The following is a 22578-nucleotide window of genomic DNA, read 5'->3' on the forward strand; positions in this document are numbered from 1 at the left end:
ACTCTGATACGGTTTCAGTTCTTTAAACTGCGTTTGCAAGAACAGTTACGGTATTTGAATCAAAGGCCCACTGCTTAACCGGAAGTACGTCACGTTGAAAGGGACGCAAAAGGGACGTTTTCAAAAGGGACAGTTACGAGAATACCGCCCCAGAAGTCATATAGAAATACATGAGAAAAATAAGTGCCGGATAGCGTCTCCGGCAGTCCGCGAACGACCAAGGACTGTTAATCGAGAAGGCCCTCTTTTTTATGTGTGTGTGCGTGTTGATCCGTTCGCTTCTTCCTGTCTCTACGAGCGCACGAGGAGGAACAAACTGATAAACTCGTCTGCGCTCCTTCCTGTCTCTACGAGCGCACGAGGAGGAACAAACTGATGAACTCCTGTGCGCCCTTGAGCGCGCTCAATGGCGCGGCGTACTTCGAGCGCCTCAAGGTGGCTGCCCTTATCCATGCTTTCTGCGGGGTAAGGCAAACTGCGTGAGACATTCGTAACAGGTGGGAAATTCTACGTTCATTTGCAATAAGAAGTGTTGTCGTTTCAGGCGTTTACCGCAATTTTGGTATGCTTCACATGTTCTCGCACGAGGGAGGTCTAGAGTTTCCGTTGTGAGCTGAATGATCTCGATGTTGTCTGTAGGTTAGGAAATTCGTACAGAATTGCGGCGTGTCTACAAATTTGAGAAAAACCAGAGTCGTTAATTCAGCATCGTCTTATAGTTTAGAATTCGACGAGGTGGCGCGTAATGGCGGTCTTGCGCATTTCTCGCGTTGGCGAGCCAGTTGCTTGCGGCAACCCTTCAGGTGAAAATTTCGCTATTGATTTAAAATCTAATCGGCGCCGTTTTACCCGTGCTTCTAGCAAAACTACCCCAAAATGCACATGGAGGAGAATTGTTTGGAGTACTCCATTTCGAACGTTTCTGTTTACGTCGTTGCATGTTTATGCTGGTCAACATAAGAACAACGCTTCAGTGCAAGCTTTATTTATTTATTTATTTATTTATTTATTTATTTATTTATTTATTTATTTATTTATTTATTTTGTCCACATCGCTATTAAACACGCCGCTGTTTACTATACGCTGCTAATGAAGCCCCAACAAAAAGGGGAGCCTGAACCTAATCACACTTTTAAAGGTTTTTTTAAAGGGCACTAAATAGCGGCAAATAGGCTCGTAAGTCTGAACTTTCATAGCTATTTGGTAGATCGCGCTATTGATTAAATTGCCTGAACACTGTGACGACTGTTTTGCCAGCGGTTTTCAGGTCCATGATTTTATATTTTGGCGTTATTTATTGCCGACTCTCAGAGTTGTGCTTAAGTCTTGAGAGGCAAGCTCGGTGAACCTTTTCAAATTTAGGAACTGGATGCGTGATTTCGAAACCCGACAAACTAAACATGTTGCCACCGATGCCCCAAAGTTCTGCGTGTTCCCTAATTGCTTTCCGTAATCGCTGCGGCTCGGTTTTGCTGGCGGCAGTCTCTGATGCTTGAAGGCTCGCGTTATTTGAAATGTGCTGTTGAGCAGAAAGGGGGCTGCGGCTGCGTCAAGGGGTCTACGGCAGCTTTTTTCCACCGGTTCCTATTTCTGTATCTCTATTCATGGAACAGAAATAAAGTTTCATTATTATTATTATTATTATTCGTCCAAACGGCAATTATTATTCGTCCAAAAATGCTGGCAAAACCTGGTCCCTAGTGAACCACCTCAGGGGAAAATCTAATGAAGAAAACTCTGTGGCAGAACATTTCCCTGGAAGTGCTGTTGAAACAGCCAATTTGTTCAATCATTTCTTCAGCCAGGCCTCAAAAGCGGCGTCCGCAAAGTCTCAACAAGACTTGACGCTGAGGGATTCATTGGCCGCATCCGCTTTTTTGCCTCGGCTTTCAAAATCGGACCTTGCACGGATCCTTTCTAGTTTTCGAATAAATAAACCACCGGGAATGGATGGAATATCCGTAGGCATACTGACAAGAAATTTTGAGGCGCTAGCAGACGTTGTTCTTTTCATGCTGAATGGCTTCCTCGACACGGAAGTTATTCCTAAAAATCTAAAAACTGCTTTAGTTAGACCATTACACAAGGCAGGTAAGAAATCAAATTTTGAGAACTACCGCCCCATCTCAATTCTGCCGGTATTATCCCAGGTTCTAGAAAAATTTTTGCTTGAGGTGATGAATTCGTTTATTCATAAGTTCTCCATTATGTCGGACAGGCAATTTGGCTTTGTGCAAGGCCGGGGCACAATTGCGCTTTTGGAAGAATTTGCAGATGAGTTGTGTAAGTCTTTTGAACATAATTTGTTTTGCTGCGCCTTGTTTCTCGACGTATCCAAAGCCTTTGATACAGTTTGTCACGACATATTACTCCGCAAATTATACCTCATCGGTTTCAGGGGCCCCTTTCAAGCTGTACTTAAGAACTACCTCGCTGACAGGTCACAAATGGTTGTTATAGGTAATACATACTCCAGCACCAAACTGCCGCTTGATGCCGGTGTCCCACAGGGATCAATTTTATCTCCTCTCCTTTTCAATTTGTTTGTAAATGATTTTGTGCCAATAATCCCAAACGGGGTAGTGTTTCAATACGCGGATGACATTGTCCTCCTAACAAAGCATGTTAAATATAAATCGGCAGTTGAGCAACTACAGCAATCAGTGTACAAAGCTATGTCTTGGTTCTCGAAAAACAACTTCACCGTCAATCATGGCAAGACTAAAGCCATGTGTTTCAAAAATTTCCTGAAACATTGTGAGATGGACTTGCCGGTATTTCTGCATCACCATGACTGCACATCCTGTCAATGCTCTCCCGTGGAATACACAAATACAATTAAGTATCTCGGAATTCATTTCGACAGTGATTTGTCGTGGCAAAACCATTGTGCTTACGTCTGCTCAAAACTTAGATCCGTGGCGTGTTTACTCTTCAATGTAAGAAGCTTGGTGCCTTTCCCAATTAAAAAGATGATAGTTCATGCGCTTGCATATAGTGTTTTAAGATATGGAATAACGGTTTTTGGTTTCTGCTCCAGAGGTTGGCAAGACCGAATCGATAACCTGTTAAAAAATATATTAAAGAGTGTGGCTTACAATCGAACTTTATCTTTAGGCAAAGACATTTTTTCCGAACTTGGTTTTCATTCATTTAAATCTTTATTCACTTCTACGGTTGTACTGCGTCATTACTGGACTGATGAATTTAAGCTCCCTCATATCGCCCCGCGTCAGCTGCGCAAAAAAACACGGTTTGTTGTTCCGCGCTTTTCAACTAAATATGGAGCAGCGAGACGACGTGTGTACATCCCAACAATTTTTAACAACTTGCCCGATGAATTTTTTTCTGTGAAATCGCGATCTGAATGGAAATTGTTATTGCTTCTGTCCCAAGAGTACGATTTACGTGTATAGTCTCATTTTCTTGCATTGTGGTCTGTGTTCACTACTGTTTAGAGTATACGATTGCTCTGCTTCGATTCACTGTGAATGTAAGTTCTGTTTTCGCATCCCTTTTCTCTTTGCAAAGTTGAAGTGTTTATTATTTCTACTTCAAGAGTCACATGTATATAAGTAATTCTGGTATTTATTGTTTGTTTTCTGATGTTCTACTACTCCGTATGGAGTGTGCTGCTGCTTTACGCCGATTTCCTGTAAATGTATCCAATTTTACTAATTACTTTCTGTTGCAATGTTGAATATTCTGTATTTATAAAGAAACCACATGTCTTCCTCACGATGAAGGGCCACATCACACAAGCCGCTATTGGCTTAGATGGGCCCGTTTCGCTGTAGCTTTTCTTTGGTGATGAATAAAGATTATTATTATTATTATTATTATTATTATTAATATTATTATTATTATTATTATTTGCTCCACATTATCAGGAGCAGTTTGCGGGCAACTGAGTGATGATGTCCCACTTATTAATTCCTAGAAAAACATGCGCAACGTTGCAACTTGTAAAAGGCGAAGGGACTTCAGCCTTCACTCAATGATCTGAAGAGTGCACATTGAAGCTATGTGGGTAATGTGAGTAAGGGAATAAACTTTATTTAGACGAGCTTGAGGCGCTGATGGCTGGGCGCCCGCCCGGTGGGGGGCCTCCTCTAGTCCGGGGAGCCCTGGTCCGCGCTGGAGCCCTTTTCACCAGGCTACGCTCGATTGAGAGGTCGGAGCTGGCCAGCTGGCCCGCCCACTGCTCGTACGTTGGGTGAGGATTTGGGTATAAGGGATGGGGTTTTCTGACTCTCCCATACCATCTGGTACAGGGCGCTATGTTGGGGACAGAAATTACACGTAGCGTAGGAGAGGGTGGGGTACCTAGCTTGGAGGATAATGGGATAATGGGGTGAGGATAGGAGTTTGCTTGAAGTCTGCGAAAGGCAGTCGCTTTTGCTCTGGAGCTTATTTTTACGAAAACCACTTGAGCATACAATTGACAATAACTAGTTTGCAATGTTTCTTTTTTTTGTTTTTTGCTTCATCTGAGCTACCCAAGTTGCGCAGGCTTGCGATACCGAGTGGAACAATTAAATGTCTTTTTTTGTAATTGCATGCCAACTGAACCTGTGAAGTCTTCGAAGTGGTACTGATACCAAAGCGCGGTTTCAAAAAAACTGATATTTGCTATGGTTTACAACCATTCCCTCCCCCCCCCCATGTCTCAGACACTACGCTTGACTACCTAAGATTTTACTATAAAAAATCGCCTATAGTCTATCCCTATAGTCTATCTCTATAGTGTATCCCTTCACCGCACAATTCGTTCTCGTAACCGACTTCTATAGGGAATAAAGTAGTTTATCTCTGACAGCAATTTGCCAATTGGGGCTGTGACAACAACCTATACATTGCGAAAAAATTGCAATAAAATAATTTATGGAGCGTGGTGAAAGAGTTGCAGTTGATAGAGAAAAACCGCGCCTGCTTTGCTACAGTGCATTAACAGCAGCTACCGTGTTTAGCAGCGGGATTTGTGGCGAAGAAAAGTGGCGCTTCTGCGCCATATTTAGACATTTTTAACAGTTGAATTTTTTCAGAGGCAATGAAGCTGCATGACGGGTTTATATGGTTGATGGTCAGTGGAGGAAAATATATTGGAGTTGGGAAGCGATAGTTCTAGGGTGGTAAACATAATAAGATTGCCAATTTTGCCAAATTTCTCCTTTTCAGCCGCTATAACCGCTGTGTGCGGCGGTCCATGTAAAAACACAGGCATGGGCTCGTTTGAAAGAGTGTGCAAAAGGAATTTATTACTGATGCTTTGATGGGAGCACTTTTCGTTTTAAGCTAGAAAATATTTGTTATATTGCAGATTGTTCAAGGTTAAAGGGTCTCATCATCAGCAGCAGCAGCACCGGCAGCCTTCTCAGGTACGCTGCAGCACGAAGGCCTCTCCCATTAACCTCCAACCTGCGCTACTCGAGTCCACAGTTTACCCCCGAATTTCCTTATTTGATCCCTCCATGGGATTATTGGCCTTCCCCTTCTTCAAGACCCACCTCTTGGTGTACACTCTGTTACCCTAATTGTCCACCGGTTGTCGGTTCGTCTCACCACATGACCGGCCCAAGTCCATTTCTTTTTTTTTTCTTTGGACAATGAGGTTGTCAACTCTAGTTTGTTCTCTGATCCAAGTAGCTCGTGTCCTGTCCGTGAATTTTATTCCTAACATTACTCGTTTTATGGTCCGTTGAGCCGGCCTGTAAGTTCGCTGTCTAGTTGTTAGTGGGCGCCAAGTTTCAGCTTCGTACGCATTTCATCACCGGCAGTATGCACTGGTCATAGATTTTTCTTCTGGGTGACAGTGGTAGCTTACTTTTCATTATTTGGGAGTACTTTCCCAGTGCTTCCCAGCCCATACCTATTCTTCGCCGTATTTCTCTACCGGCGCCGCCTGTGCACAGAAAAGATTCCAAAATAAAAAAAAAATGGTGTGGCTATGGCATATTCCATCTTTCACTCCACCTCTGGACAGTTTCAAGTGCGGCAAGATTATATTCTTTTGATTGAGCTGATGGGGGAAGCCTCGGATGATCTTGATTGATTATGGGGCGCGCCAAAGCTGCACCTCGGCTGTGCGGCGCGCCGTAGTGGAGGGCTCTGTATTAATTCTGGCCATCTGGGGATCGCTAACGTGCCCCAAAATCTCTACACACGGGCGTTTTCGCTTTTCGCCTCCGTACTAAAAGCAGCCACCGCTACCGGCATCGAACCCGGTTCCTTGAGCTCAGCAGCACAATGCCTTAGCCACTGAGGCACTGCGGCGGGCTAAAGGGACCGGAAAGTACAAAGTACAAGGTATGCCATCTGAAATAGGTATACGCGCGAGTGACCAGCAAAAATTGGGGTTTTAAAACCCGAATGGTAAAACGGGCGGCTAATAGGGTGTCAGAGCTGGCTGAGCGAGTGGGCCGAGCAAATCAGACCGAAAAAGTGGTGTAAAAGCCTGCAAGAAATATAAACACAGCTGCAGTGTGATAAGGGCAATTAGGGGAGCTTGACCGGGTGGCTCTCGTGATACTTCGGCTTCATGGCTGGTTTCGTGCTTCACCAGCAGGCAGGAGCAGCGTCGTCTTCTGCCGAGCCGATGATTGTCAACGCCGATGATTGATCGCCGTGACGTGTCCCAAAGCTGCCAGTTAGGTCCTATAGCCGGAGCGTTGGCAGTACTTGGGGTAAACGTTCGTTGCAGTTGGCCTCTGCCATGTGTTAAAAAACTTACAAAATCAATTGCACGTGCATAATAATTGTTTGTGTAACCTACAGTACATGGGGCACTTTTTCATATCTTACAGAATTCTTCTACGACTTGACAAAAGCTACCAGTTTAATTGCTGCATAATTCGCACGGATAGCGTAAAGAAACCAAAACATTCATGAGCTTTCGATTTTGGTGTGTATGTGGTCTCATGAAACAGGACTCATTGTACATTTCATTGTAGCTGTTATTGTAGCTGTTATTGTAGCCCTTGCGAAATTCTGCCTCGGATAGTGACTCCCTCGTGCAACCCTACCTTTCGGCAACGGTAGCGAATTGTCTGCCACTGCAAAAATAGGCACGCATCAGCAGAAAAACGATTTTCACGAAATTTTCATGTTCTGTAATTTTCCACTGGTTAACAAAAAGGAGGCTAGCTATTTCAGAATTATTTTAAAGACATTAGGCAATTTCAGGAACGTTCCAGACATCAATTTCATATCTTTGCTGACATATTGCAGAAGACTATACTCCATTATGCCAAGAATAGAAATTGGGCACGCTTAAGGGGGTTTTGCAACCACATATACTGAATCAGGACCGCAAAGGTTTATAGAAGTTGGAAGTCAATTGGAGACTGCCGCATCTTGCAGTGGAGATAAAATATGCTGATGATGAGGATATGTTTAAGAGTTCAGTGCCATACATTGGCCTGTCATACTGAGCCTACACTCAGATGGAGGAGGGTGGCGGGGGCTAAAAAGAATAACCGCAGCTTCGTCTATTCTGGCAGAGCTTAGTTTACGGATAATGAGAGTGCAAATAAGTATTTTCTTTTAGTCAAACCACTCATAAAGTTTTTCACGCCTTGTTTGTGTGCAGTTTGGGTCAGCAGTGGAAGTGTTCTGACGCGGAGCCACCGAAGAGCAAGTTCCAAGCTTCCGGAGGTTTCTGTAGACACACCAGCTCTGTGTTAACCGTGCTGGACTACTGACTTGCTGTGATCTGGCAGAGAAATTGAACGGAACTGCCAGCAATGCTTCCTAGGTGTCCACGGAGGAAGCTCTGGCGCTGAGAGTGTGCTGCACCGCCAGCTGACATTTCAGGAAAGGCATCTGGTGCGACGTAATATTTTTGTGCAAGGAACTTGTTGGGCACATTCCCAACCCGTGGGCTGCGCCGCATGACTCCACACCCGATTCCAAATACAAAAATGGCGTCTTCTGCGGCTGCCAACACAGCGGCTACCAAGGCTTCTGGCATGGGAAACAGTGGTGAAGGTTCATGGCCGCGTACACCTATCAATAAGGAGTCAGTGGAGGGAGACACGGTGGGCTCCACGACGGCGACGGTAAGTTTGCAAGCCTTTCCCGGCCGCGGCGGCAGTTTTAATGATGGAGGCGAAAAGCAAAAACGGCCGTGTGTGCGAGATTTCGGCGCACGTTAAAGATCCCCAGGTGGTCAAAATTAATCCGGAGCCCTCCACTACGGCGCGCCTCATCGCCTGCGTTGCGTCGGCGCGTTAAACCCTACAATCAAATCAATGAAGTTTGCAAGCCTTGCGCGAACGTGGGTATGTTCACCTTGAAATGCAAAAACCAGTGGGAAAGGACGTTGAAAACACAGTTGGCCGTGCGTTTTGTTGGTGCACAGTCCTTAAACGAACACGGAGGTCAAAACCGAAGTTGGTGTAAATAGATAGATTGGCATCCCCAGAATACAAATATACCGCTCTCTGGGGCAGTACCCTGAAAATATCCGCGTAAATACTCAAAAAGTGAAGCTATCAATCGCCCACCAGAGATGGCGCAAACGGCGACCTACCGGATGCGCCAAGAGTCACGTGACGAACAACAGAACCAGAGCCCCGCACAGAAGCTTTCAAAGAAAAACAAAATTTTTCCTTGCGCGTTTACTTTTATAAGTCATAAACATAAATGTGCAGGTATAACTTAAGCCGTTGCCGAAATTCGCAAGCTGCGAAGCCGCTGTGCCAATGGCGGTTGCGATAGTTATTGCAGGTTCGGCGTAGTCATGAGCACATATGCCTGTTTTCTCCTTGTTTAAATCATGGCAGCAAGTAGCGCGTCGGCCTTCCACTAGTCGCTGTTCTGTGAACAGTAGTTTGCGTTTGATAGAACAAGTGTATTGCTCCCTATATACGTATAGGGCTGTCTGCTCGAACGAAGTTTTGCACCCATACCGGCAGCCGAAGCTGTGTGTGCGTTGTGTACGCTTTCGTTTCGCGATAAAATGCGGTGGAGTTAACTATCGCTATCGACGAGACAACCCGCACCGAGTATGTAGAGTGTGGACGATTTTTTGGAAACCTTTTTGGCTTGCGGCGCCGTGCAGGGACTTGTTCGCCCAGTAAATCGCAATAAGCCAGTTCGATACCCTTACGACGAACAAGAGGCAATCGATCGCCTGTTAATTTCGCGCTTCGGCCTCGAAGCGCATGCCTTGACGATGTGTTCTTTCGAAACCATTTCTCGATTCTCTTGAAGTTAAATAAATTGTGTGCGTCAAATCGGGTCTTTCGATTCAGAGCATTGTGTGCTTCTATTCTTCCAGTACGGTGCGTACTTAGTTGAAAGGACATTTGTATCATGTTATGCACGTTTTTCAGTCCATAGTGGCGCCAAGGCGTTTGCTCCTAGTGGTTTGGGCGCTCGTAAATGCTCGAGGCACATTTCTTGCAGATAAGCTAATAGGCGTGGCCTCCGCAATCGGCTACCGGCGGCGCGTCGGTAGCCGATCGCGGAGGCCACGTAATAGGCAACTCGCTTCGCAAAACATTCAGCAGATGGCGCAATAAGCGTGACCATATTAAGGTAGGGACCTTAGACCATATCGCGACGGAAAACTGACGAAAGGTTCTACTAAAACTCACGTCACGCGCGGACGTTCCGGCTTCACAAAGTTGGCGTTGCACGGGGTTACAAGTTAAACTAACTGATGGCGCCACAATGTTATGCCGACATTTTAGGGGCCTTAAAGGGACACTGAAGTAAAATTTCCAAGCTAACTGTTCTTGCTTGCACTGCGTAGACGGGCTAAACTAAACACACTATTCATCGTTTATCCGGGCGATAAGGCGGTATTTATTTTATAAAGCCTTAAAGGGACAGACAACCGATTTTTGTCTCGTATATGTTCTCTAGCTCATATGAAAGCCAGCGTTTTATATAGCCCGGTAACCACAAGCAATTTCTAAAGAAATCGGCGAAAATAATTTTAATTTGGCAGCAAACTTCCTGAAATCGGAAGGGTGGCGGTTCGTAGTGTGGAAACTTGGCACTACAATATGTGTCCCTGTCACGTGACCTGCAAACCTAGCAGCTACTGTAACTGCTGAAACGTTTATTTACGCATTGAAAACCTTTTAACACAAGTAATTGTACAAGGTTAAATTGTGTATGTATTTCTAAACATTATTCTGAAATTTTTAAAGACACGCCGCCCGCTGTCGCTGGGTGACTCTCAGCATGACTCTCAGTGTGGCTAACTGAGCCTCCATGCCCAGAATCAACGGCAACGTTCAGTAAACAGACCCAGTGAAGGAGCTTTGACGATTCTCTTTGAGTCAGAGGCGTTTGTTCTGCCAAAATATTTGATTTCAGTTACCAAATACGCCAACGGCAGCTATAAAAAAAAACAAAAAAAAAAAAACGTCTCGCCCGGGGAGAATCGAACTTCCCACCTCCGCAACGTGAAGCCAGATTCTACCTATCGTCTATCCCAACAGATAGCGTATTCGTGCACAATAGACCGTTGCATTGAAAAAACACATATACGAACAGGAAAGCCTGCGATTAAAACTTTTTTTTTGCTGGTGACAAGTTTTTACATATTGTTTTTCATTTCGCATACAGACAAAAGTATGTGTCCGAGCTACTCTATGTCATGGTTGCCAGCATCATTTTTGGGAGGGACACATACGGCTCGCAGATCTAAAAATTTCGCTTTAAACAGTTCTAGGGGGTTATCAGCAAAACCGTCTTTTGTCAAGGTGCTTTAAGTGATGCCCTTTCATTTGGGATAGAGAATATATACTCGACAAAAATCGGTTGTCTGTCCCTTTAAAGAAGAAAAACTACCAAGCACGGTTACGGCGGCTGCACCAAATAACAGCAGTGACGTCAGTAAAAGGTGCTACATGATTGGATGATGTCCAAGATTACTATTCAAACAAGTTTAGGTCTCGGTTCTGTGAAACGACATGCTTGACATCCGTCTTTATCATTGGATAAGCATTCTCAATATCTCAGTTATCGGGATACCGTGCTTCTGCAATGTTGTCGGCTTTAAAAGGCATCAAATAAGACTACCAGAACGGCTTGGAATTGTAGAAATCCTTTGAAGGTCTTTGTCGGTTCCGCTTTTAGTGACTGGCTTCGCCTGCGGTACCATAGAAGGCCAGAAGATGTATGTCGAATCACTTTTACAAAGCCGGCCACATCGTTAGGAACAAACGGAACATGCCGTATATCGACCTGCGCTGCCGCCGCGCCTCTCCGCTACCGCGCAGGAGCACTCTCTGCTGTGAAGCGAACTCAAGTCCCGCCGACTAGTGCTGTGGTGGCCGCTTTTTCTTAACATTATTTTCTCCCTTACAACATGGTTTTCAAGGTTTTCTAGACTGAATGTGATATTCGAATCTCTGTAAGAGAAATGTTCTTTTCCGAGCAGTCCGAAAATCAACCGGTATTTTTTATAGTGTAATCGGAGATGGTCGAGCGTATTGTCTGGGAAATTTGGCGTAGAATGACCGTGCAGTGGGAAACAACTGCCCGTACACTCCAGGAGTAGCAATGGGATAAGTTTTGCCTTTCCGGGGAATTAAGAGGACTGAATTTGTGGCGATTTCGAATTCCCTGGAATTGAATTAGAAATGGGGATGCCCACTCCGCAACGCTTAAGCCGTGGCTGTAGTCTGACAGCCTTCACAGTTTTCTGGCTCGGTAGGTTTGGGAGTGTTTTATTGATGTAAGGGTAATGTCATATCTCTGTGAAATATTAAAGGAGGAAATTCGAATCAGGGTCTTTTATAGTTCTTGTTGTGTTTTATAGTTTTTGTTTTCTTGTTTTAGTTCAGTATTTTCTAAGAGGTTTAAACGATTCATTATGTTAGGTCAGATAATCCAGGTTATACTAGCCAAGGTAACGTTAGGTTAGTTAGTGTTAGGGTGAGCGAGTGTTTTTTATCTATTCTAAAAACCTTGAAGAGAACAAAGTAGTACCGACGCGCGCGGTGCTATGTAATAAAACACAGCCGGACATCACTTTAGTGGAGCGCTCCTAGTGTTGCCAGACGGCACTGTAGATACACCGTGTATTTTAACATCGGGCAGTGTTTGTATTGAATGGAAAAATTTTGTCTCTAGTTGGTGCTGAGATTGGTGTATTTGTCTAAAGCAAGAAAAACAGTGCATTAAAAATCAATTTTGGTGCGGCTGTAAAGGCCCAAAAATAAGTTAAGGGAAAGTAGGCTGCAAAAGGAAGCTCTGCTGTATGTGATAAAAATTATGTAAAATGGAACAGAGCTTGGCCGGAGGGTGTGGCTTCTAGAAATCTGTTCGCCTGAACCTTTCGAAATTCTTGCAGCCTGTCTCCTCATCGGACAAGCCAAGGTCCTGCCGTAACAGCCTTGAAAAGGGCATCGAGCAGCTCCTCGCTGAGTATTCCAAAGATGAGATTCTTGAGCACTTGCAACACCTCTCCACACCGATCAGAGCACGGCTGCCGTCTACCCCTATATCAGAAAGTACAGCATCGACATGCCCGAAAGAAATCCATGGCTCTGGTGCAAGTGGTGCAAGGGTGTCGCCGGCGAGGCGCTTACAAGCATCAACAGCTTCAATTTGTACGCCAGATGTGATTGGTTTGGGCTCGGATGAGGAAGAACCGTCTAACGGAGGCGGTGACGAAGTGAGTGCATCTACAGAAACGTTGAAAGCGTCAGAAAAAAGGGTATGGATAATCTTTTATTTTTTCTCTCTCTTTCTCTTCTCTCTCTGTTTTCGAGGGTGGTTAGCCTCCGAGAATTTGTAAAAGTTCTGTCTACTTCTTGGTCTTAGCTTTTGTGGTGCATGGTGGGTTGCATTCCAAGATTAAGGCAAACCTGATATCTTTTTTTGTTAAGACAGTGTCTGCTTGTTCTCTTGGATGCCAGGTGACCTTTATGTTCAGGGGAAGTAACTGTCCCAGTGTTGCTAGTTTTTACAGTGGCTGAATGGTGTGGTGTAACAGGATTTGTGCAGTGTCCACAGACGCCAAAAAAAAAACATTTTTATGCAATAGTCTTAACTTAAAGCGGTTGCATTTATAACGACGGGACGGAAACCAGCGAAAAAAGGAAGCAAAACACGAGGACCAACTGGCCCAGCAAGCTGCACTTCTGCATTTATAACTTTTTTCTTTGCGTTGCAAATTTGCCAGTGATACCATCAAGTTTAGAGTAAATTTATCTACAAAAATACGAAAAAAGTAGACTATCACAAATGAAAAAAAAAGTGGCTGCGTATCTTCTTACTTCGTTGCAAATGTCGACGAAAGATGATAGTCATCTGGCGCCCCTTTCAAGTAAATGCCGGCCTTCGCTTTCCCGCTCACCAGCCGCTGCGGTGGTTCAGTGGCTATGGCGTTGTACTGCTGAGCCTAAGGTCGCGGGTTTAATTCCCGGCCGCGGCTGCCGCGTTTCTGATGGAGGGTAAAAGCAAAAACACCCGTGTGTTCGAGATTACGGCGCACGTTAAAGATCCCCAGGCCATCAAAATTCATCCGGAGCCCTCCACTACGGCGCGCTTCATCCCTAGTGTAGTGTCGGCGCGTCAATCAATCAATCAATCAATCAATCAATCAATCAATCAATCAATCAATCAATCAATCAATCAATCAATCAATCAATCAATCACTTTCCCGCTCACTTCTCATGCTGTTCCTCCCCCGTATCGCTCCTCCCAAGGTAAACAAGCAAGTGGTTTGCTTAAGTCAATTTATATTTACCGCGTTCCACGGCTCCACGCCGAATGCCTCAATGTCAGCGTTGCCGGACGGCGGAGATGCACGTGAATAGAGGCGCACTACTCCACGTGCGCTCAAAGTGAAACGTGCGGGACGTTTCGTTTCTGTTTCAGCTTGATTTCGCAAAATGCCGGTAGGTAAACTGCGGGCGACCGTTTTTGTATATTTCTGTACGTATGTTTAATTAAATCGATCATCCGTGTATTTTAAGTGAAGAGCACTTTAGGGGCTCGCCTTGTCGTCGTAGCTCGATCGCTGGACCCAAATAGAGCCACACCGCGTTCGGTCGTAGCGGCTGTCGTCGTAGCTTAACCCAGAATGTTCGAAAGCCAAGCGGTTTATATAGACAAAGAGGTTCGAAACTCGTGCACCGCTTGCGGTTGTCATACATCTCCCCCTTGTTTAGCGTAAAGAAACCTGTAGGGTCCACTGTTAAAGGGAAACGGCGAGCGCGTAAGTGCTGCGCTCCGCGAAGCGCCGGCGCCGAAACGTGGCGAGAATCGGAGACAGCCGGCACATGCGCACTGACCGCATGAGGCGGCTCTGTCGTCTGTTACGGCGCTCGCTGCGCCGCACAGCTTGAAAGCTGAGGGATTTTGCACTCAAGGATGTGAGCGGCGCAGACGAGAGCCGTAGCAGACGGCAGAGTGACTTCTCCCGCCTGATGCGGTCAGTGCGCATGTGCCCAGAGCTCTTCCACGTAGGCAGTTGCGAAAGCCCGCTTCGAAAATACCCCCCCCCCCCTTTGGATGATGATGATGATGCTTAGTGGCTTCCCCTTTGTAACGGGGTGGCGTTGCACAGCGGCCTTAGTCGCAACGCCGCTGCACAATCACCTCGCCAAAAATTACAAACAAAATAAATAAAAATATTAATATCGTACGTGCGGTGACGCCACTGCGGCCACCGCACGCACTATCTAAAAACACTGTAATTATTCAAACTGACGCTTTAACGCAAAAATTCATTTTAAAGGTTCGTACTTTTTTGTACTTTCCGAAGTTATTCAGCGCTTATGTGCGGTTTTTGTTGCGATAGAACTGCCTCGACCGATGGCGCTTGCGGGGCACTTCGGCACAACATAGGTCCGACCTGAAGTACTAAATTTGCAGTTCTGGCTCGGCCTACACCACACTGAATGCCAAAACTAATCCAGTAGCTTATCAAGTGGCTTTAAATATTCCTTCAAAGCTTGCCTAAAGCCGTCGAAGCGAATTTTTAACTCTTATTTTTTGCCGCCGGAAGATCGCCGATGACGCACAGCAGACGACAATGCGCAGGAAGCAACGCATTTCGCTGACACACGGTCGCATTTTTTTTGCTGCTCTTGGTTCAGATGCATATAAAACGCTTGTGTGGTTGTGCACGCTGGGCTTCTTCGGCCCAACAAATTTACGTAAGCACCGAAATACCATTTTTCGCCCAGGTCGTCGTTTGGCAAACCACGTTGTACAGTTATTTTGTCAGCAATAGATGGAGCCACTGTACGGGAAAATCCAAAACAGTGGACCAATCGTAGGGTCACTTTTTGATGCATGGGGCCTGTGGGGAGTTTCGCAACTCCTACATCAAGTAACTCTGCATTTGCCGGCTGTTTTCGATTCCCCCCACTTCTCGGCGCCGGCGCTTCGCTGACCGCAGCATCCACGCGCTCGTCGTTAACAGTGGACCTCACTGTACATTTGAGGCAAAATATACGTAACGCTCCTTTTGTTGGTTTTTACGATAGTAATCGAAAAAAGGTGGCAGTGCGACGCCGGCACGTTCGAGGGGAAAGCAAGCACGAGAAGAACGGAACTCCAGCTGCCACGGTTTCTAGCAGGGGGTGCGCGAGCACTGCGAAGGCGGGAAACTTGAATTGCATTGGGTGGTAGCAGTGAGAGGATAACAGCGCTACAGCCCATTATGACGAATCACTGCTCTGCACTTCCGACAGCTTTGCATTAAGCGGAACGGCTTTAATTCTTTTTAATTAAAAAAAAACACTGCGAATATCACATGTATTGATGCCTTGCCTCAAATATTCGTAATATTTTGTTTTTGTCTCGGCAATATTGAGAAGTATGAACATTGCCACCGGACTTAGCCGTTAAGCCGTGTACATAAACCTATTGTGCAGCGTCTGCTTCACTTTGGTCGGGCGGCTGAATCGAGTGACAGACAGACAAAAATCTTCGCCTTCAAATAGCCCCCCCAAAAAACTATTGTATTTAAAAATAGTTTAACTGGGGTGTATAACCAACCATTACAGTTGCGAGGCTGAAAAGTGAGGCTCCGGTTGGCTGGAGGCCATAAAAATACTCACCAAAAAAATGCAGGAAGGGTCTAGACGCAAAGTTGTCCACATCTTATCTTTGTCTGCATTGTGCAGCTAAACTCGTGTGATAATTCCTTATTTAACTATCCACTGGGGGTGCACAGCCTCGTTCCACCTTCAGCGGGAACGTCTCGGTGCGGTGCGGCCGCCGCAGTTGTCGGTGCGGCCGCCGCACCGACAACTGCAGTGATGTAATGTTTTGCGATCTGATTTTCTGCTATCTCAGCCTTAGAGGTTTTGATGTTCACCAATTTCGTGGTTAATATCGACTTGTTGTTTGTCTGTGCACTGGTTCTACTGGTCCATCATTCTTGCAATCTACTAAATTTATACCTGCTTTCCTGCCACCCGGTTGTATAGCCGACGTCTCTAAATAGGTTGGGACGGTGGTGTAAGAGAGACGACACTTTAGAACACACTTTTCTCTCCAAAAACTGAAGGAAGATCACCCTGGCGCGTAAGATTTTAATGTGGCGAAGCTGTACGCAACCTTCACGACCGTCACGACAATTTAGGCCCATGATTGCAGCTGATTTGCTTCTTCTTCGCTGCCGCAACGACCTTTACTGCGTTGTTGTTGCTAGTGAAAACTCAATTTAATGAAACCCGCCGTAACGAAAGTCCCACTTTAAAGGAGCCATGAAGAGAAAACACAAGTTTGGTTTATTCAAAAGATTGTCTCGTTAGAATCATACTGACACCACTTTTAACGTAAACTTCGCTCAAATAAGCTACATAATTAGGAAAAACGGGAATGGTCATGCGAACCACCAGCTCATTTCCCGCAACAGAACCTATGATGTCACATGAGCTAAGCTCTGCGATTGGCGGAGGCTGGCAGAAGCAGACGCAAATTAGGTAGAGCTTACAAACTAGACGAACGAGCGATTTGCGCTTAAATTTAGGGCACATTCTTTACAAAGCAATAAGAATGATGGGACAAACAGTGGAAGTTACGAAAGCACATGTAAACATACAAGTACTGATGCGTTCTGCTGTTCGTACTGCGCACAGCATGCTTGGTTTAGCTGCACAGCACTACGGGGCTTGGGGTTGTCTCAGACGACACTGGCCGATTGACGCAAGCTACGGTGTCTTACGTGACCCCATTTGTCAAGCGAGCACACTGTTTCAGGGAACGAATATTTTCTCCCAGAACAAAAACAAGCCAGGTTTAAATGCGGGCAAAAACAAACCAAACGCTTGCCATGGTATGGTGGCGCCATCTAGGTTACGGAACGTAAAGAAACGCGGGAACAAACCAACACCGCTGTACAGGGTGGAGACAACCTTTGAACGGTCCCGTGCCGGCGCAATTGGGCCAACGGGCTCAAAGTGTTATTCTTTTCGTTTCCCATGAGACCTAGCAACGCGAAACAGACAATATGATTCAAACTTCTTCAGTAAACCGCGTTGCGGCGATAATTTTAGCGCGGTTTTGACACAATGACTTGCTTCGGCGGCGAGCGAGCAACCGAAAATGGCGGCGTCAGCGTATACGTGTCTCTACCCTGTACGGCGGATGCGTGAATGAAGGTATTCTAGGTTGCAGAGCGGTCGGTTCCTGTGATGTCATTTGGGACCACGAAAACGCACGATTGAGCGGGAAAATCAAAATTTTAACCTAAGTTGTTTAATTTCTCAGTGAATAAAGCACCGTTTGTATCCGGACAAGCGCTGGGGGCACTATAAAAGACGAAATCTTTCGAATAAAACCAACTCGCATTTTCTCTTCATGGCTCCTTTAACGAAGATATCCCTATCCCACCTCAGACACCCATAGAGCCCTATGCTTTGACCAACTCGAAATAACAAAACCAATACACTCAAACCTCGTTATAAAGAAGTTGAAGGGGAGCCATAATTATTTTATAATCTTTTATTATATCAATTGTAGCCGTTAGGGTAACATATGCTCCGTTGCGTGCACAACTATGGGAATGTCAAGAAGGCAACCTCCTGGCGGCCTACTGTACCGCTACGCGACCACGCGTGCGACGGAAACTAAATAGGAGGCCGAAATATTGCTTGCTCAATCAGCCCATGTTGCTGTCCGCTATAGGCATATCTGGGAAAACCTCCTTGATGCTGTTTTGTTTCGGAAATCACAAGCGAAAGACTTCTCTTCGGCGGTGACCATGCCGTTGATGCCATTTTTGTCGTTACATGCGTTGGTATCGAAGAAACGACGTAGAAAGTCAACCGCATCGAATTCACGCGACGACGTTGGCACGTCGAACACGTGTGCATGGTAAACCATGGGCTTTTGACTTCTAGCTTGATACGGGTGCAGCCTACAACCTAAAACACTAAGGGCATATTTTTCGTGTCCCAAACGTGCCGTGGTTTTGTCTCCACTGAGCGAACGAATTGCGACGACTCGCCGGCGGCCGGCCGACTAAACGCTGGGCCGATCAATTCTGCCGGAGGGTCGGCGAGCCGCACAGCAGCACAGTCGAGCCAAGCCATCTTGTTTTGACGTCATACGAAACTTAATAGAAAATCGGCAAGGGGGATGCAGAGAGGAGGACAGCATGTTTAATTGATTTTTCTACTGAATAAAGTCGCGTAAACGCAAGCGAGAGTAGTCGAATAATGGCCTGGAGACTCGAGACTACAGTTTGCCCTAGCAATCCCGCAATGTTTACAAACCACTTCAGTGTCCCTTTTAACGTGTTGGGATGCCGTGCCCCACCCAAAAAGCGAACCTAAAAGATAAAAAACCGCCCTTACGTGCAAAAAGAATGGTATAAATAAGCCAGGAGAGCATTTTAGATTAAAAAAATCACGGTTCTTGCAAAACCTTTTGCACTGTTGGGGCTCGAAGCCAGGCACCAAGAACCCGTGGCTCTACACATTAGTCTACGGGAGGTTCCCGTTTGAACCCATTCCCATTTCATCCTTTCCGCTTGTTCCCTCCCGTTTCAACCCGGCGCAAAACGACCTTCCCGTTTCGCCCTTTCCCACTTGGCCCGTTCCCGTTTGTACCCGTTCCCATTTCAACCTTCCCGTTTGTTCCTTCCCATTTCAACCCGGGGCGAAAGAACCTTCCCGGAATAACGTACCCAGTTTATGAAACATTATAAAAAACATTTTCTTATTGTTTTTTCTTTATTTCCGTTTGTTCACAGCCGCTGCGATAGCATGCTCAGTACATCCAGAGTCCTTGACTGCTTTTCAAACTTGGGCTTCACTTTTTGAATCTACAGACGACGACATTTCGTTACAACTCAAGTCATACCAATTAACAAATATTTTAAATTAACAAACCCTAACAAACAAATTAACAATTAACAAAAATCTTTTAAATTAACAAAGCAATTAACAAATTAACAACAAATTAACAAATTACAAACACATCGTTTATGAAAACAAAACAGCGAAATACCTAAATGCACTTAACTAAATGTATTCAGGTCGCGAGGGTCGCCCTGCGTCTGCCCTCGTTTGCTCTTGTTCGGTCGACTGACTCTCGTCTCTAGATTCTTTAGATCCGCCCCAAAACACCAGGCACTTGAGTTTTATTACATTAAAACGACGCCATCAAGGCCGTGTCCCGAAAGAGTGTGAGGAGGAGCTACTAACACACGATCAACCAAAGGTTTATACACAAACACATATTTTATCCACACTCTAGGGCTAACTTTAACTCAAGCTTCAAGATATTCATCAAAGGACGAGTAAATAACTAATAAAAACCAACCGACCTATAGCAACTCCGAGCGCTGGCCATCGACCCTCGGGCGGCCTCTATAAGTATTGTTCCTACGACGCGCGCCGAAGGAATTTCGGCCTTTGTCAACCAGGCGTGTCCATTACAAAAGGAGCTGTCAGTCCCTCGTCACATATGCCACATCTGGCTATAAAAAATCGCAGTCGTGAGAAGCGGCGAAAATTATAAACTTAGCTTTGCGTTTTATTGATTCTGTTTATTCCCTTCACTCTAGTGTATTCAGTTTGCTTAAAGGAGCCATGAAGACAAAATACAAGTTAGGTTTATTAGAAAGACTGCTTAGTCCCGATAACAATGATACCAATAACATCGCAATCTTCGAACAAATAACAGAGATATTAAAGAAGTGAAGCAGTCGCGACCCCTTAGCCAATTTCCCACAACTTTTCTATGACGTCACGGAACCTTGTTTGTGCGATTGGCGGCCGCCTAACTGACCTGTCGTGACCGCACATGACTGGACGTCTGTAATGGGGCCTCTAGTTTAATTTGACCGCATCACTTGAATGCTAACGTGCAGTTAACGCACTGAAAATTATGTTTTATTGTTGGCCTGTATGACGTCATTCTTGCTCAAAACACGTCACTGTGGCGCAAAATTTGAAGGTTTTTAAATACTTCTTGCTTGTTTTTTCGTTAAAAAAACATCTTTTGTGGCTTTAATGGAGCTGGGTGAGATACTGAATCCTAGTTCTTTCAAATTAAACGAAGTTGTATTTTCTCTTCATGGCTCCTTTATTAGGACAAACCTTCAGAAACGTAAGCAACGCAGGGTCGTCTCTAGCCTAAATTTTCTTTACTACAGAAACTTAAAATTGTCTTGGGAATACTACCTCCACGGGCCTTTCAGACGTTCAGAGAGAAGACGTCATAGTAAGATAATTAGGCAGCCAATCAGCTTAATTACTATTCGAAAGTTCTCTTTGTTTCCTCGTGCAATTTCTTACTGGAAGAAGTTAACTGAACGAACAGTGAACTCGGTATCGTTAGAAGAATTTTCCCCACGTATTGGAAATATGTGTTCTGGTTGAATTGTCGTGTTTTAAAATTGGAATACATTACGAATGCATATCCTTGTTCGGACCCCTTTGCGTCTATTACATATTTATGTCTTTTACTTATTTGTGTTGGGCGTTTTTAAACTACGACAACGAATACTGATGTGTTTCTGTGTTCACTCCTGCATGAGCCCGACCAGGCCGTAAAGTATCGGTAAATAAATAAAAATATCTGCCCACTACTCACGTAGGAAAGGCATTAGTAGCCAATGCTCAGATTTCTGCACATGGTTTTGCCTTTTTTAAAGTCTCTCTTACAGACATCTTTGATCTATATAGATCTCTCGAACCCGAAGACAAAGCTACGCTCCAAACAATGAGCATAAGCGCGGCTGATAAACAAATTTCAGCAGCACGTACGAACACCAACTGCAGAAAAATCCAATGCGTGCATTACTCAAGATATTGGGTATCTTTCTAGTACACTTTCGCCGCTACAAATTTTGTGTCAAGAGGGCAGTATCGGCCTAAGGCATTTGGAAACTTTTATCCGCCGGAAATATCGGTCGATTCCGGAAAATTTGGTGCATACAAGTTTTTAGTGCATGACCCGTTGCTTCTTAGCACATTTTGGGGAACAGTTTCGAAGACGGTAACGCATGTTTTCAGAAATTCAAATGGGTTGGAACGATACGGGTTCAAATGAGAAGGGCGCTTTTGGAGCGGGTTACAACGGGAAGGGCGTTTTGGGAACGGGCTGAAACAGAAAGCGCCCAAACAGGAAGGTGGTTTCGGGAACGGGCGCACACGGTACGGGTCAAGCGGGAAGGGCGTTTTGGGAATGGGTTCAAACGGGAAGAGGTCAAATGGGAATCTGTTCTTTCGGGCTAAACCCTAGGCTACTGGGGCATTTTTCTTTATTTCCAAACATGTTCAGTTGGTACAAACACAGCCAGTAGTAGACACAAAAAAATTTGAACTACATGATAAAATTACTATACCGACTTTGAGGTATAGCGCTAGTGGTTCGAATATTTCCATCTGTGTTAGCTTTTCCACCTGTGACAGCCAGTCTGGTACATCAACTTGTGCCTTTACAACTTAAATGAAGGAGACCACGGCCTCTTGGAAATAGTCCCGACAGGACGCGTACCTCAATGTTGGAGTACCGGACTGCCATCGGACACCTCCATATACTGTGCGGGCCCAGTAGGATGAATAAATCCAATGGAATACCATCTTGCTTTTGAACGGACAAATACCGAATACCGTGAGCTTCAATTGGAACTTCTTTTTCAGCGTTCGTTTCAGCACAACTGAGAAGAAAACCCCGTCCAACAATAAATGAAAACATGTTCAATCGTTTCCGGTTTTTCGCACAACCAACAATGTTCCCCCAACGGCATCAAAAACCCTTTTCTTGCATGCATGTCTTGACAAGGAGAGTAGTTGTATGTAGTTTAAAGAACAGCCTTTTAACCGCCAGTGCAACTGGCATTCTTTTAACCCGTTTTAACACATCTCGTCCTGGTCCTGCAGAGTAAATGGTTCTATGCAAGGTAACTGGAAGGCAGTGTAACAAAGATCATCATACAGTTTTTCCCTAGATACTGCACTCAAATATTCCGATGAAAAACGCGCAATTAGAAACGAAAAGGATCAACAACTTCTTTGAAGTAACCGCAGATACCTCCAAGCAAACACAATGTCGTAAATGTAAATTCAGGCAATATCCTGCCTAACCTAACTTGGCGAATAGTGCGCAAAAATGGGTCTTTTACATCTCGCAAGGAAAAA

At 45.1% G+C, this 22578-nt stretch overlaps 1 protein-coding gene across 1 annotated transcript in view; it reads left to right on the plus strand.

Annotated features, from left to right (window-relative positions):
• Positions 1-335: 335 nt before the first annotated feature.
• LOC144149213 (uncharacterized) overlaps positions 336-22578 on the plus strand; it is a 59070-nt gene continuing 36827 nt past the window's right edge. Inside the window, exons 1-4 of the mRNA XM_077680751.1 lie at positions 336-497; positions 5322-5379; positions 7590-8058; positions 12315-12680. Of these exons, the coding sequence (XP_077536877.1) occupies positions 7891-8058; positions 12315-12680 (534 nt within the window). The 5' untranslated portion in view covers positions 336-497; positions 5322-5379; positions 7590-7890. The remainder of the gene's footprint in view (positions 498-5321; positions 5380-7589; positions 8059-12314; positions 12681-22578) is intronic.

This window comes from Haemaphysalis longicornis, unplaced genomic scaffold, assembly GCF_048455015.1.
Source record: "Haemaphysalis longicornis isolate Haplotype H1 unplaced genomic scaffold, Haemaphysalis longicornis Haplotype H1 scaffold_8, whole genome shotgun sequence".
Lineage (NCBI taxonomy): Eukaryota > Metazoa > Arthropoda > Arachnida > Ixodida > Ixodidae > Haemaphysalis > Haemaphysalis longicornis.